Raw genomic sequence first — 17,485 nt, forward strand, 5'->3', positions numbered from 1 at the left:
TTACATATTAATTTAACAGCAAATTTCTACTTCTTTTGCAACATTTGGCTTCAAATTTGTATATACTTTTTAAAGGAATTATTTAATTTTCAACCTTCAAAATATATTTACTCCGTCTCGAGGCTTGTTTTATACCATTTCTTAACAACAAAGTTGAAAGAGTAAAAGAAAAACAAGGGGCTTTTCTTGAAGCACTGATTCGCTTCCCTTTGGGCTAATCAAACAAAGGCAAAGGATGTCAACGAAGCCCACGCATCCTAAACTTCACCGCCACAGCCTTTGGTGAAATACGCCCTCTCATGAAATAAAAAAACAACTCTTTAATTGTATTTTTTTCAAACAGGATAAACAATAGTTTATTATGACTGGTAGGTTGAATTTTTGACCATCAAGGTCGTAAAACGAAATAATAGAATCTAATAACAAATGACTTTTATTTATTTTTATTTAGACTAATCTAAAAAATATTGAAATGAAGATGACAGATAGACTTCTATTTTACATTAATAAAGACGTGGAATCACCAAGAAGGGTGGGAACGGCCAATATTATGAATTTAATTATTCAGAAATCGTGAGATGCGGTCTGGTGTAATGTAGGTTTCAGAAAAGCATTTTCTTTATCGTGCCAACGTTTCGATCTGTATTGAGATCATCTTCAGGGCCTGGGATTTACAATGTTTAAATTTAACAAACATGTAGGATGTGGAAAAAAGTGAATTTATTCATTGCAAAAAATATATTTTTTATATTCAATCAATGTATTTCTACCAACCGATTCACCGATATGAAATTCAATCGGTGAAAACCTTCTTCCTAAAAAACTGTCAGAAAATTTTTAGGACTAGGTAAACCACAGACTCAGTACTGAATATGCTAAAACCGTTTGTCAGGCCAAAACAGCGAGTACAGTCAGACCAAATTGGATAGAAACGATCAAACGAAGGTAAAGGGATGGTACAAGCCATCTGAGGATGACGTTTGAGGTAGGATGAGGTAGGCATGATTGGATGCGACGGAAAAGTCGACGTCTAGTTTCGCACTAGTTAATAAGTTAGTTTCTTGGCAATCGTAACAGATTTTGACCTAAAAAAATCTTTGAAGTTTCAAATTCTTGTCCACCCCATTTGTCCTCCAAGGTTCACTTCAATCTTCTGGTTCTTTCCGTATCAAATAAAAGACTTTCTAAATTTAAAATAAAAGTAGATTTTTTAAATCTGTACAGTCATCTGTAATCATCAAAGCTGACATTCATCAAACCTACAATCAAATAAATGGACGTTTTTCTGTCTCTAGAGTAAACTATTTCTCTATTGTTATTGCCTGTTTGTACAAATGCCAATTTTTTTATACACTATAAGAAAAAACGAGCTGAAGAATAAGTGAAGGTGTTTGAAGGCTGGCATCATCCTGGAGGATGGGAATTAGCATCAATCGCATTATGGTAACGAACTGTGACTTTTGAGGAAAGCGAAGAGAACATGTAAAATATCAAAATCCAATATGAATGATAAAACAACACGTTTTTGGCGAAATTCCCTTGCGAACAATGACTACTGGAGTATTGATCGTTCAAAACTATGAGCCAAGGCTGAAGTTTTTCTAATTTTTTTAAGTTAATTATTTATTACATTATTGTAATGATGAAATAATATTAAATGTTAACATAATTAATTGTGTATTCATTTTACTGGCAGGATTCATAAAGGAACCTGTAAAATATAATTCGTTAAGGCAAATACTAGAAAACAAAGTGATGTATTTTTTCTTTTTTAAAATATAAAATTTCATGAATTAATTTATTGTTGGATTATGAGAAACTAGCGAGTTAATTTTGTTGATGTAGATGAATCTTAGCACTTCACAGCAAACAAAAACAAAAGACTTTAATTATTTAATTTTTGTAAGTTTATGCACCCCCTGGGGTCGTAGTTTTGTCAAAACCAATAATTGAACAACTGATACTAAATTTCTAATTAATTAAGTAAAACATTGTCTGTTTTGCTACTTTACTGCTAATTAAGTACATCGAGCAACTCTGTATCCCACTTAATAGAAGGGTGTCACTCCTTGGCCCCATAAAGAGAACGATTATGTAATGCCACCCTACATGAGAATTGTGCTTGTTTGCTTGTTTTGTCCCACGTTGTTCAGAGTTGCGCGTATCACATCTTTCATTTACAATTGGGCTCAGCAATCAACCCCTGGAACATTTCAACCCCCAACATAATCAGTTCCTAAACCATTCACCCTTATTTATTTACAAAGCATTCACTCAGTTAGGGTAGAGAAGTAGGTAGATGGGATTCTCAATTTCCGCCATTGGCCTTCTCACATAACACACCCAATACATTCGCCTAACTATAACAACACAAAGCTACCATAACAACATGCCAACCCTATTTCCTCCAAGAATCGGATGGGACCCAGATACTCGCTGCGGTGCTCAGTACAATTCTTACATCGGATGGCATTCCTATGCGCTGTAAATGGAGCAAAGGAGTTGCACTCTTCAATTAGGTGAGGCATATCGAGCAACTTTTATCGAAGTACGCACTGGGATTCTTTGAATCGATTCGTTGCAGAGCAGAGTCGGGCTGCATAGATTCATTGTTGCAATGCAGCCCCGACTCTGCTCCGCGACAAAGAACCGTGTCCAGACCAAGATACAGTTAACATTCATCAGTGCCTGCGAAAATGACGGAGGAACTAGCTCTCAGGAATTTCCCTTGCTCTTTTTTGCGTTGTACATAGTGCATCCAATCGGAAGTGCATTAAAAAACTGTCATTTTAAAGTGTGCATTTTATTTTCAATTTCGGCGACGGAAACACTGAATTTTTGGGTTAAACCGTTCAATGTTTGGCTTTTCAATTCCCGATTTCTGTATTCCGTGAATGATACATCCCACAAACACCGATGGGAATGCATGTCTTCGATAAACTGTAATGTCAACTCGGTACTCCACAACTTGACAAGACACTGTCAAAATCTTCAAGAAAATACTCATTAGAACGTCAACTAAACAAATGAAGCAAGAGCGCTTGTTCCGATTCATGTCCGCACAGGCAAATGTTGCGCAACATTGAGTCAAAGAATCTCACATCGGATGGGATGCAAAAGATTCTGAAAATGCTAGCCCGCAACACACCAGATTCATCGCAACAATGAGTCGGGGCAGCCCGGACTCAGGCTAGACGCAGCCGAGACTCTCTCTGTATGCCGGACACATAGGGGGGCTTTGGTAAAAGCAAAAGTAAGTGTCCGTTTGTCAACCACGCATGGCCTCTTCTTAATCTGGTGAGCACCTTTCTTCTGTCAGTCCTCCGAGAGCCACATCGACAGTGGTCGATAGGTCGATACGCGAAAACTCCTCTGCCGATCCGGCCTACCAACGTTGCCACTTTCTTCTAATCATCTTTTTATTGCATTTTTAGCATCAGGGGGCCGGATCGCGGTTGTTAAGTCCCGAGGTTGGGACGTTCCTCGTCCAGTTTTTCGTAAACCGCGTAAACTTGTGTCCAACAACCACCGATTTGCCGAGACGTTTCAACAAGAGGTGCCGAGAAGGCCAACGGTGGACTTGCCACGGACAGCAGTAAAGAGTCGGTGCAGGCAGGTAAGCAGAGACACCATCGTCTCGAATCGCGCTTCAAATTGCATACAGTACCAAGGAGTAAACGCTACACTGAGGAGGAAGAAGCCAAGCATTCTGCACGCCATTCCTTCCTCGGTCCCGTCTGTGAAGAAAAGCCGAAAACCAGTGTTGGAAACTACTGTATATAGTACATTATAAGTATCACTCCTTGTGGTTTTTAGTGCTTATTGGGAATGAATATTGTTATTAGCTTCACTTCCGAATGGATCGAGGTCCCGATAGCTCAAGTGGTAGAGCAGTGGCGTATCAAGCCGAAGATCGTGGGTTCGAATCCCGCTCTTGATACTGACTTTTTTATCTCAACTAAAAACCTCAATTAATTGAAATTGTTATTAGCGTGAAAGTGTAGGGTGAGAGGGCCGATGGCGGAATATTGAGTACCCCATCGACCTACAATTAGGTCAGTTATATAATCTGTCGGTCTGCCGGTAATTTGTTCTAAATTGCACAAAAACTGAAATTGCCGGCAAGCTGCTAGAAGTGGTAGGTTCAACTACGTACGCATGCGTATCTATATACATGCATGTGAGGATTTGAGCTTATATAAATAAATATTTCGCTCCTGTTTTCTGTTGGAATTTTAGAAATATTTTCTTTAACTATTTCTTTGTCGTTCTCTTGCTGAAAGTGTCCTATTCTTAAAAGTGCTAACGCGGCTTTTTTTTTGCAAATAGAGATGCGCTTTTGAACATATTTAATTTTCCTTAGTTTATATGAAATTATTGATTAAGCCAGATATTATAGACTTCATTATAAGTTGAGAAACTTCTACAGATGGTCTTTCATGGTGAAAATCACCGATGATAGCCGATTTCGCATCTTTGCCCTGGGGCACCGAGATGTTTTTCTCTTATACAATTTAAATCCTATCGCGGTACAAGTTATGAAGGGAAATCGCTGGAAGAGAAAACATGTTTTCTCTTGAGTTATTCATAAACACGGCCCCACACAAATTAAGGTTTTTGAACTGTCGATGAACGTTCGATCGAGTTTGCGAGAGATAAAATCCTTATTTATTTGTTATGGGGTAAATTTCTTCTAGATATTTTGTTATATAAGAAAACGATTCGACCTCAGGAAGTGTCCACGGTGGAACTGGAGGTGACATCAGACCTATTACCAATGTAATCGAATGACTTTCTTAAACCGATTACTTTGTTCAATCTAACATTTCACAGTACAGCCAGTACAATTAAACCATTTTCTAAGAAGAGAAAATTTTACAATTGCGTATCAACGAAGTTACTGATCAAGTGCATAACACTTTTTGTTTAATCTATTAATTAAGAAGCAGAATCGCAGCTGGGGGAAGAAGCATGTGACAAAAATAAATTCATTTTCATACATAAACACAAAAAAAGGCTAATAGCTGTTATTTACATTACACAGTAATTAATACATGACCACTCGAACAAAAAGGAGAACATACAGGAGGATTACATACAGACATAATGGAACATTTACTGGTCTTTTCAATAAAGTAACGAAAAACAAAGGTAGGTACAGAGTTTTCCATACGGAATAACTTGCAATCGTGTTCACAACTCTTTTCACCCAAATTGCCTTACCTTTCCACAATTTACATATACAAACCACGCTCAACATTTTAACTAAATTCTTTACATTCTGTTAGAAAAAAAGGTAAATAGAAATATACAGCCTAATACGGTTTATCTTTAAAACCAAAAATACATTTAAAAAATAGATCGATTGCCTATCCCTAGTCAAAAGAACGTTAAGAGGTTTTTTCTTAACGCTTTTACTCAAACAAAAATTACTTTAATAAGTCCTGTAATATGATTTTATTTTATCACAGCAATTTTAATTTAAGGGGCCATTTAAAACATGCCATAGAAGGACAACAAGCAACTCTTTGATTTTACGACATAAACAAGAAAAGATGCCAGTAAAATATAATGTTTGTGCACGACTTCAGCTTGTAAACAGGTAAGACAATTTTATTTCAGGTAAGTCAATATTGATTGATCATTGAGTTGAATGATATTATAGTTTTATAGAAACAATAGTTTGTCATTGATATTTTAATAAAAAATAATTCGTTAACACACTAATGATGATCTATTTAGCCAAAATATTATCATATATCAAAAGAAGCATTGGAAAATGTAAATTAAAGGACAAAAATTATTCGTGATAATCTATGACATATTTATGATTGACTTCAATTATCTAGTAAAAAACGCTTTATGACCGACAACAAACCAACAAAAAGTGACCACGTAGACAAAAATTATTGAGGACCTAAAAGTAGAATTTCAAAACACCTTGTATAGAACCATTGAAACTGCTGTGCCAAGAGAGGGTTCGGCCCTCCAACTGCCAGGTGGATATTAGCTATGTTAAGAAGTCGGATAATAAGGGCTGACCCCTGGACCTTTCCGGCCGTACTCCTACAAGGCTAAATTCCTTGAACTTAGAAATAGATACGCCGGTTTTCGTCTGATTTTTACAGACGGGTCCAAGACCGGCGATGGTGTAGCGTGTGCTGTGTATAGCGAGGGAGTGGCCACCTCCTGGTCGTTGGCCCCTCATTGCAGCGTACACTGTATGCGATTTGGCACGCTCTCGAAGAGGTGCGGACCGGGGAGGGCTCAGCCTTCCTCGTATGAACCGACTCTGGGCTATACGCGACAGGTTCTCTGTGGACCCTCTCGTCGTGCTCTTGTTAGAGAAATACGCGGAGCTGAGCCTCTCGGAAAAACGGTGGTTGTTGTCTGGATTCCCGGACACGTCGCCCCTGGGGGTAACAAACGCGCGGACGAGGCGGCGAAAGCCGGTACGTCCCACCCTCCAGATCGGACCATCGCGATCAGGCCCCCTGACGCTAAACACGCAGTTAAAAATATGATAAAAGAAAGATGGCAGCATGAGTGGGCGGGGTCGTCGGAGAGGCTCTTGCGAGTCAAGAGCACGACCGGTAGATGGACCTCAGAGAATCTGAGCAGGAGACGAGGGATCGTCCTCACCCGACTGAGGATTGGCCATACGCAGTTGACATATGGGCACCTGCTTTTGGGCCAAAGCCCGCGCAGGTACCCCTTATGCAGAGAAAGGTTGCTCGATGTGTCCCACATAATAGAGGCGTGTCATGCCTTGGCTCCATATAGAGAGCGTGTAGGCATGCCGCCGGACTTAAGAAGAGTTCTCGAACACGGTAGCGAATTTCAGAGTCCCCTGTTTCGCTTTTTAGGGGAAATTGGTTTTTTTTTAATTGTATATGGTATGTCTTATGTGTTATGTGTCTATATGTTTTGTCTGAGTGCATGTATTTATTAGCGTGAATGGCGAGGGTGAGGGTGAAATATAACGTCATCATCACCCCTCGAACGATGAGAGCGTAAGAGTATGTGTTCGGGGTCGATGGCGGAATATTTATAAAAGTACTCCATCGACCCCAATCTAGATTAGTTTGAGTATAGGTCGGTGGAGGAATATCAAGTACTCCACCGACCAAATGGAATGAGTGTACTGTATGGATGTATTTATGTGTATGAATGTATTTATTTGTATGAATGTAGTGTTTGAAAGGGTAAATAGAATATAAACTTAGTTGGGGGCGAAATGACCTAGATGTCGGAAGCCCCAGTCAAAAAAATAAATAAATAAATAAATAAGCGCTGTACGTAGAAAACCAAAGGATGGTCATAAGTCTACGGTTGCGATAGATGACCTAATCACAGAGTCTAACAACTTTCGATAGTATATCATAGGTTATGACAATTTTATTAGTCTTTGTCGAACCAGAAAAACGCAAACATTGTAGATAGATGGTTTGATACAGTGGGTTAAAATATCCACCCAATAAAACAACTCTCATGTTCTTCACAAGAACTAATCTAAATGTAAAAGAACCAACATTAAAAAAGATAAAATCATAACCTTCTACAAAGAAACTAAGTACCTAGGTTTAACCATTAACCAAAGGCTCAAGAGAAGTCGTATAGGCAACATAATGACAAGCCACTATTAAGCATTGGTCAGAGATTTTGCAGAGGAAACTGAGGGACAAAACACACGATGGCCTATAGGTTATACACCACAACGGTCAGACCTTTGACAGCATATGGAGCACTAATATTTTGAAAAAATATCCACAAAGACTTGTTCTTAAGAGGAGCAATGTCGCAATCTTATCTCCCACACTTACAAATTTTTATTCAAAAGGGTGGCTTTCGAGAGTGCCAATAGATCCCTGAAATTCAAAGAACCAAAATCAAATCTAAGGAGAAGACATGATAAAAATTCAAGAGATAATTAAAATATTAGCTATTGATTATTTGGAAATCGTGAGCTGCGGTCGGGTGTGACGTAGGTTTTAGAAAAACATTTTCTTTATCGTGCCAACGTTTCGATTTTTATTGAGATCATCATTAGAGCCTGGGATTTATATACATTGTTTAAATTTCACAAATACATGTAGGATGTGAAAAATCTCCAACAAATCAATAACTAACGGTCACTAAACACCACACATAAATATTAGCTATAAAGCTAAATTAAAAAATTATAGAAAAGCTAAACTTTGTCAGACCCTTCCAAATGGTCATAGGTAATAGAGACATTGGAAAGAAATGTAGCCCCAAGTTTCAGGAAGAGGACCAAACACTTTATATAGATGGATTTTACAAAGACGCATTGGAGTAGGCTTAGGGATAACGCTTTGAGCCCAAGCCACTTGTACAAACCCTTAAATTTTCCAACCTGATGTTGAACCATGCAGTACAACTGTGCACGGAAGTGGATAAGAAATGATAGATACCAAGATCTACATACATTCGGACAATCAGGGAGGCAATAAACGCGTATACTTTTCGCTTTAAACTAGCCTGGAAGTTCCTAAATTGCTAAATGGCCCTAGGTGCCCACCTCAAGGTGGGATCCAGAACATGAAGGTTTAATAATAAACCTAGCCAAGGAATGGGCAGCACTTTCATCTATTTGACCGAAACCCAGACTAGATGCACCGTAAGCAAATATTGGAGCTTGAAAAATGGTCTGAAAAAGAGAATATTCTAACACTGGACCAGACATGAGGCAAGCAGAGCTCTCTCTAAAAGTAAGGCAAAGGAAGCCCACTCTCTAAGCAGGCAAGACATGGGGAAAATTATAGATCCCTCTACAAGCCACTGCCCTTTTTCCTACCAGATAAAGAAGATGGACAAAGCAGAGAAATCAACATGCCGGCTCTGTCAACAGAAACAGGAGGCATCGGCCCATTTGTTGTTCTGAAGCACTAGTCCGTATAAGTATAGCCACTTTATTAAGGCAATTCTCACAAGAAGCACAAAAAATGCTTACTTTTGTGGAAAATACACGGTATGGTCTTAATAGTAGAGGTTCCACAATAGACCTGCATAGGTCACAGTGGACGATAACTATTTTTCTTTCATTCACTGAACTAAGTAGTATGTTATTTACTTAAACTAAAATAAAATGAATATAAAAATTAATTGTTTTTACCAGTTATTGGTGATGTCACGAATTGGAATGGAAAGAAACTCCATGCTTGATTCTTTCCTGTTCAGTGTAAGTAAGAAGTAGGTTTTTAATGTTTAAAATCAAAGTCAAAATATCTTAAGTACGAATCTGTTCCCCTGTTCGATCCGCAGAACAATGAAAGGACAAAGAATACAATCAAAGGAAGAAAGTTTTTTAGCAGAGAATCGATCTATAGTAAGGTGGGAATTTTCAATAAAAGTGAGTAAACAAAAAAGTGATGGATTTTACAATTTTATTTTATTTTCAGGATAAAACAGATCTGAAAGAAAACAAAGGTTGCAATGAAGAAAAAGTCAGACATTGGCCTTATCCAAAGGTAAACTGAATGTGGGTTCTGTATGCTTTCAAAGAATCAAATCTCACAACCAATTCATGCATCTGCTGCAGATGATCCTATCTCAAATCCTGCAAACTTACGATTTCTTGTCATAAATTATAATGACACCGAATTTTTCTTTTCTCTTTTACAGAGCGTGAGGATTTTACTTCCGGAGGGAAAAAATGTCGATAAAAATGCAAAAAATCCAAACTCGTTTAATGCCAAGGTAAACATTTTTCTATATTAACTTTCCTTGGGTTGAAAAAATAAATAATTCCTGAACATTACGCAGGTGATTTGCCTAATGATATGTTAAAGCGGGCTTTGAAACATGAACGGGAAAATAAGATCTGACCCTTTTAATCTCGTTGTTTATCTCTTTGTATCTCCATCTGTAATAAATAGTCTGATCCTTTATCAATATACCATTAATTAAACACTTAATACTACAGAGTATCTCAAAATTTCAAACTCTTTTAATAATTTCATCAGTACTCCAGATCCTTGATAATTCTGTGGGGAATTGAGTCCCTTTTTGAAAATTCTTCGACTAGTGCAATAAAAAAAAATTAAAAACAGTTTATAGTGTCGATCCTTTAATAAATTCTTATATTGGAAGGAATCCTATGCGCAGAGGGTTGGAAGTAGTGTAATAATTACTAATAAATATAAAACTAAATTACAGAAGACTCAAAGTTTGGAAAATGCGACATACAATAGAAAGATGTCAAGCGTGCATGAATCCTACCACAATTTCCTCGCTGAAAAGAAAGAAAATGCAACTTTGCCCAAGCGCTACTTGCCAAAGATACTCCACTCTTTTTTGAATCCGTCACAAGCTGAAAGGCCGAAAGTAACCCAAATCCACATAATACCAATGGGAATAATATAAAATAGATTAAAACTGTACTCTTTTCCAGAATATTCTTAGCATTCCAGTTCACCAAGTGTTGCCCAAGAGATTGGATAATCCTTCCAGGGTAAGATTTCCAACCCCCTGTCTATTATTATTATAAATTAATGAATTATGACGCTAATTTTCTTTTTAAACATTTAGCGTTGTTTATTTAATTAATACATACAATTTACTGAATGTTGTTAATGGATTTTTCCGGTTACAGACTCTTTTTACAAAAACCTCGCTTAAAGAACCCATCAAGATAAAGTCGAGCGAGCCGGTCTTGGATAAAACACAGGCTAAAGACAGACATACATTGAAAAAGGTTTGTAGCCGTTCTTTTTCCGCTGTACCTATTTGCATCGTGTTAGCTCAATTTGGTTCGAAAAATTTGGAGGCAAGCCGTTTCTCATTTAATTTAAGCCGAACGTTTCCAAGGCTTGACGATACTATTTTCGAGTTGTTAAAATATGTTTATATATAATTATATATTTTATAATTTTCCACCAATTTTCAACTTTCATTGATTGGCAAAATCATATCTTGTATTTTTATGGGAGTCAAGTTTTTGTTAGCAATGACACGAGTTAGTTGGTTTAATCGCACTTAGATTTGAAAGGTCGAAGTGTGAAAAATTTAAAGCATGGGTGCACCCCTAATAGATCGTTTCCAAACATTGCTGCATATAAATAACTCATTAATTTACGTAGCTACCTCATAATTGTTTATAAACCAGATTTAGTACATTTATTAACATATCAATAAATTTATATCCTCCGTAAATTGTTTCCAAAACTTACTAAATATATTAACAACTCAATAATTTATTTAGCACCCTCATAAAGTGTTTGTAAAACATACTACATATATTAATAATACGTTAATTTATGTAGCTCCGCTATAAATTGTTTCCAAAACTTACTAAATATTTTAACGACTCATTAATTTTTTAGCTCCCCCATAAATAGTTTACAAAACATATGGCATAATATATTAGCAACACATTAATTGACTTAGCTCCCCCATAAAATGTTTTCAAAACATACTACATATATTCATAATATGTTAATTTTCATAACTCCTCCATAAAATGATTCCAAACCTTACTATATATATTAACAACTCAATAATTTATTTAGCACCCTCATAAAGTATTTGCAAAACATACTACATATATTAATAATATGTTAATTTATGTAGCTTCCCCATAAATTGTTTCCAAAACTTACTAAATATTTTAACAACTCATTAATTGATTTAGCTCTCCCATAAAATGTTTTTAAAACATACTACATATATTCATAATATGTTAATTTACGTAACTCCTCCATAAAATGATTACAAACCTTACTAAATATTTTAACAACTCAGTAATTTATTTAGCACCCTCATAAATTGTTTGCAAAACATACTACATATATTATTTTGTAGCGCCCTCATAAATTGTTTCCAAAACTTACTAAATATTTTAACAACTCATTAATTTATTAAGTATCCTCATAAAATGTTTGCAAAACATACTACATATATTATTTTGTAGCTCCCCCATAAATTGTTTCCAAAACTTACTAAATATATTAACAATAATTTATTTAGCACCCTCATAAAGTGTTTGCAAAACATACTACATATATTAATAAGATGTTAATTTATGTAGCTCCCCCATAAATTGTTTCCAAAACTTACTAAATATATTAACAATAATTTATTTAGCACCCTCATAAAGTGTTTGCAAAACATACTACATATATTAATAAGATGTTAATTTATGTAGCTCCCCCATAAATTGTTTCCAAAACTTACTAAATATATTAACAATAATTTATTTAGCACCCTCAAGAAGTGTTTGCAAAACAATACTACATATATTAATAATATGCTAATTTATGTAGCTCGCCCATAAATTGTTTCCAAAACTTCTAAATATTTTAACAACTCAGTAATTTATTTAGCACCCTCATAAATTGTTTGCAAAACATACTGCATATATTATTTTGTAGCGCCCTCATAAATTGTTTCCGAAACTTATTAAATATATTAACAACTGATTGATTTCTCTAGCTCCCCCATAACTTGTTTCCTAACCATTTCAGAGACAGGAAAATCCTGATATCGTTACAAAACGTAATGTATTTGTATAATAAAGTACTTTCCTTTTTTATTAAGATCGTAAAAGCTTCAGTTGGACTTGTATATACATTTATAAAATCTATCTTTTTGGAGAGTTTGAAATGAACATAAATTTAAATTTAAAAAGGTTTTTTCAATCGTTGACAACCAACCTAGCTTACAGTTATATTTAATTTATCCTAACCCAATTCTTTCCTTCAACATCATCCTACATTAAAATCAGGATTTGGTACAAATTGTAAAAATTCGGCTTAATTATTGTACAACTCGAAATTGTGCATCCTAACCGTGAGAAAAAGGCCAGGTTCCAGATTTTCTCCAAAAAAATTAGTCTATCAGTTTAATGACATACTGCCAAGTCCGTTCGTTTTTAGTCCATAGCCTGAGAGAACTCAAAAGAAAAGATAAACGTTCTAGATTCCCTACCAACAAAATTAAGCCCATCAAAGTTGTGAAATTGTGGCCAACCTCACATCACTCCTATTTTTATGAGCAACACTTTTCATTTGTTTTTATTACTGAACACTTGGCCAGTTTCTGAATGGGGGTGAAGACATCAGGACCATGTGTGCTCACGCAGGAGAGGTGGGTGAAGGGAAGTAGAAAACAGAAGAAAATACAAAAAGTTACAGATTCCTCACTGCCGAATCAGAAACTCGCCAAAATAGGACAAAACCCCTTTTTTTAGAGAGAGAATGGATTAGTTTTAAGCACTTTTCAAACCTCTTATATATTAATTTTTATATCTAACGAACTGTAATCTTTTTGGGTGGATTCAAATTTTTGTTTTTTAAATCTCATGTCTGTTGGTGTTCCGCTTAAAAATTAATAATCCCCTCTGAATTTTATCCAAATTCAAGTACCGTTAGAAAGCTTAAATCCTCTTATTTCAGCTTAAGCAAAACTGCACAGATTTCATGTCATTATAGGCATGAAAAATAGGATGAAATCAACAAAAAATCTTAACTGTTTTATTTTACAACTCTAATTTTAATTTATTTACTGAGGTTACACCTAATGACGGTTAGGTCAATACGTGCTCTTTTATCAGGATCTGTACCCTAGTACGTTTTCTGGTAGATCGGTAGAGTCGTTTGAAAGTTATCACTGTTTTCGCAATTTTAGAAAAAAATCAAAAAACAGTGTCTAATTCAGTTGGGAAAAAATCTACCATCCTAGCCGAAGTTGAGTGCATTCCGAGCCCTCCGAATCATATCTCATTACATAATCAACGGAATGTTATAAAAAAAATTGATACTATTATTTAAACTATATGCCCCGATAAAAATTACATGCTAAGAAGCCTTTCACATAATGGATGATTATGTTGATAATAGATTGTTATTCTCAATTTTAACCATTGATTTTGGGACTTAGATTATACGTTAATTTTGTTTGTACTGTATTCTAGCGATCAAGTGCACCGTACGTCCGGGAAAGCATCACTATAATCGATCGGGATCGAAAAAAATCAGCCCCGTACTCAAGTCTCGAAATGAAGGTAAAAACCGCCTGGACAATTGAAATGCTAATCGTTTTTTGTTTGAACATATAACATATATTAAAAAAAGAAATTAAATAAAAATCAGAAACTTAAACGGTTTTAGGCTTTAATGGCTTCGAGATTCTTTTCCAAAAAGGATAAGGACGTACAGTTACTGCAATCAAAGAGAAAACCTTCCATTTCTTCACCAGGGACCCGTCCTTCAGTATATCCGCCAAATGCGGTCGCTGGTGCTGCTGAAAATGTCAATCCTCCTCGTGACAAGCAGCCTCCTAACTTCAGGCGACCGGGCTATGTTCGTGGACAGGTAACCGTAGGGTCGCAGACAATTTTGAACGTCCGTGTGAGCGTGAACATTTTGTTTTTCCTTTTCTATTCAAACACAAAGGTGACATCCATATGGCACATTGAATTTGAATCACATGTGAAAAATAATAACGAGCGGCTGCATTGGCTGATAATGTAGACCCGGAAAAAACTAATATCGTGGTCTGAAAATGTTAGAAGTAAACATATGATAAAGACGTCTACATAGAGTTCCGCAAAAAACAGACTTTTCAAAATAAACTTAGTATTTTCAATAACTAAATAGACGGTTTTGAACGACTACAAAGACATAGTTCCGAAATCAAACATGACTGTAAAGAACAAACTAACACTTTGCAAAAGCTACCATTTAGCTGTATTTGGACATACAAAGTGGAGCTGTGGGGTTATCACCAAGCCATTCTAATATCCGGCTAATCGAAACATTCCAATCAAAAGTCCATATCAAGAATTCTCCAAACTCCTAACTACGTCTCCAACCTCACTAACCAGACCTTAACATCCCCTTTGTTAAGGAATTGACTTATCTCCATTTCCTCAAGTTTCAACAAATCTTTTAACCCATCCTAACTTACTGCTCAAACCCTCTGCACAACTTCTCATCCCAAAACCCCTCCACGACGGCCTCGAGACCTCCAGTTGTGAGAAAAGATCGATATTGGCCGATATCCATTTAAACTAGTGCAAGGGCGGAGGACCTACTGGCACAGCTGATGGCGTCATCAAACAGTGGACAGGGAGCTACTAACTAATTTGATGACGCTACTGACACATGTGAAGTCAAGTAGGACATGCACTGTCTAGAGCTACTGTCACATTTGAAACTTGCTTGAACTAGTGTCTACTGGCACAGCCGATGACTTGATCAGACAGAGTGCGAGGAGCAACTAGTACCTAAATGTGACCTCACGTGGACTTGCACTGTCTGGCGCAAGAGCTACTAGCCCATTCGAAGGTTCTACTGGCCCATGTCACGTCGGACTTGCTTAAATTTGTCCTGATGTTGTGCATTGTTGTTAATTTCGATAAGGTTTTTCTGTCCTAGCTGATTTTTTTTTAATAAATAAACAAGACATGTCCGATGTGATATCAGATGGGTCAGTAGTTCCTTTCCCGCTCTATCTGATCGAGTCATTAGCTGTGCCAGTACTCCTTGCACTAGTAACACCTGTGCCAAAAACACCTTTTCTCAAAACTACCTCCTCACCCTTAACCCGACAAAGGTGGGTGTCAGCATTTCTTGTCTTCTTTTAACACGTGTCCCCACAACGTTGTGCCCGGAATTTTGAAAAATTTGTAAGGAACATAATTCACGTGCAGGATACAAATAAATATTATAAAACAATTTTTTTTTATTTAATACCATTATCAGACTCATCTGGGCTACTACCAATGTTTTTACTGACCTAAATTGAATGCAAAAATCTGAAACGTCTTGTTCATATTTTGACTCTTTGTCCATCGGTGACTATGCTGGTCCGGGGTTTTCGCTTATATCTACGGGCCAGGATGATCATGGGCAGTCGACATATTACCTTCGACAGAACATGAAAGTCTATTCATAATTACTTTGTTTAAGGGTTCAAGAGATGTCCATTCCTCTCCTCCCAAAGATAGAGTCAGATTCGCAGCTAAAGATTCATCTAGCGAAGTAATTCTATACAATTAAATTATTCCTCATTGATAGTGATAAATGAAAATAATTATTCTATATATTGCTTCAAAATATTGAACTACTTATTAGGTCTATTTATCATGGAATTTTTGTAATTTTTCAGACTATAAGTAAAGGAAGTTGGAATGAAGTCTCGACGCGGAAGTCACAGAGTGTAAGTATCAATTACGATTTGATAAGACTTCCACTTGTGAAATCGAGAACAGGACACACAAGTTTTAAATAAAAAGTATCAAGTGAAAGGCTTAATTTTTGCCATTTTTTGAACAAAAGACGGAACTTTAAAACAAATATTGTTTATTAGCCTACTCGAAAGCAGCCGACGGCATCAGTGAGCACGACAAGAAAGGAGGAATACTCTGAAGACATAAGAATAAAGAACCTACGTCCGGTCCAGGTAGAGGCATGAAATGGTTATAAAATACATTTCTATTATTCTTGTAAACCGGCTTTTTTACAGCTATCGCCGCACACCATCGAATACCTTCCTTTGGATCTTGCCAAACTACAGACAAACTCTGAAAACATACTGGAAAAGCTTAAGAAAAAAGACAAGAAAGAGAAACAGCAAAAGGAATAGAGCCTCAATTTGAAAAATGTCTTTATAAAATGTATGATTGATGGCTTTCTCCTTATCTCTCTGAGCAAATCAAGGTTTGTTGAACAAATTTATTTTAGAAAAGAGCCTTTGATCTGTTACTATTTATGAACGGCGTTCCAATTTTTCAGTTGACTTCTCACGATCCAAAAAAATGCTGTGTCTTACTACCAACACCACATTTAGGTCACGGCTACGCTCAACTTTTTAATAATAACAAAATGTATTTCAGAAAAATACAGTTTTTATCTCAGACATTGATTAATAATTATAGTACATATAAAAAAGAAATCGAATACAATGAAATGATCATCTGGGATGATTGTCGAGCCCAATAATTACAGGCCTAAATGCATACAAATATGTGAAAGAGGCAAATGATTACAGGCGACATTTAATTTGTAATTTAAAATGTAAAGTAATTAATTAATAAGTAAATTAGTAAAGTAAAGTAAGTAAATTAATTTGAGAACAAATTATTGAAGTTTCAGGTGAATCTATATATGTATTTAGTAGTCATAATTGACCTATTAATTATTTAAATTATTTATACTTTTATCCAAAGGCATGGTGGAGATAAAGTCAGCGTTTTATGCAGAATCGCACTCGGACACAAACGTAACTCAAGTGGTTAGAGCAGAGGCGTATTGAGCCGAAGGCCGTGGGTTCGAATCCCGCTCGTGACACTAGTTTTTTCATCTCAACCAAGACCTTAGATAAAAAGTATAATTAGGTAAACTATGATTAGTCTGTTAAATAATAGTGGGCATGCAAGCGACGAACTAATAGTTTGATCTTCCGGTCTGATTATTTTCGCTGATTTAATATTTATTTTCGTGACTTCCTGCTGTGGTCTGCA

The 17,485-nt window shown here is 36.1% G+C and overlaps 1 protein-coding gene across 1 annotated transcript; it reads left to right on the forward strand.

Annotated features, from left to right (window-relative positions):
• Window positions 1-4,949: 4,949 nt before the first annotated feature.
• Window positions 4,950-16,881, forward strand: LOC106668310. Its single transcript, XM_014396934.2, has 16 exons — window positions 4,950-5,151; window positions 5,487-5,602; window positions 9,140-9,202; window positions 9,286-9,354; window positions 9,423-9,491; window positions 9,646-9,720; window positions 10,180-10,347; window positions 10,415-10,474; window positions 10,616-10,717; window positions 13,934-14,023; window positions 14,130-14,333; window positions 15,933-16,004; window positions 16,132-16,182; window positions 16,333-16,425; window positions 16,489-16,682; window positions 16,758-16,881. Exons 3-15 carry the CDS (start codon window positions 9,149-9,151, stop codon window positions 16,606-16,608), a joined length of 1,227 nt encoding a protein of 408 aa, XP_014252420.1. The 5' UTR covers window positions 4,950-5,151; window positions 5,487-5,602; window positions 9,140-9,148; the 3' UTR covers window positions 16,609-16,682; window positions 16,758-16,881.
• The last annotated feature ends 604 nt before the right edge of the window (window positions 16,882-17,485 follow it).

This window comes from Cimex lectularius, unplaced genomic scaffold (genome assembly GCF_000648675.2).
Source record: "Cimex lectularius strain Harlan isolate CLEC.00 unplaced genomic scaffold, Clec_2.1 scaffold11, whole genome shotgun sequence".
Taxonomy (NCBI): domain Eukaryota; kingdom Metazoa; phylum Arthropoda; class Insecta; order Hemiptera; family Cimicidae; genus Cimex; species Cimex lectularius.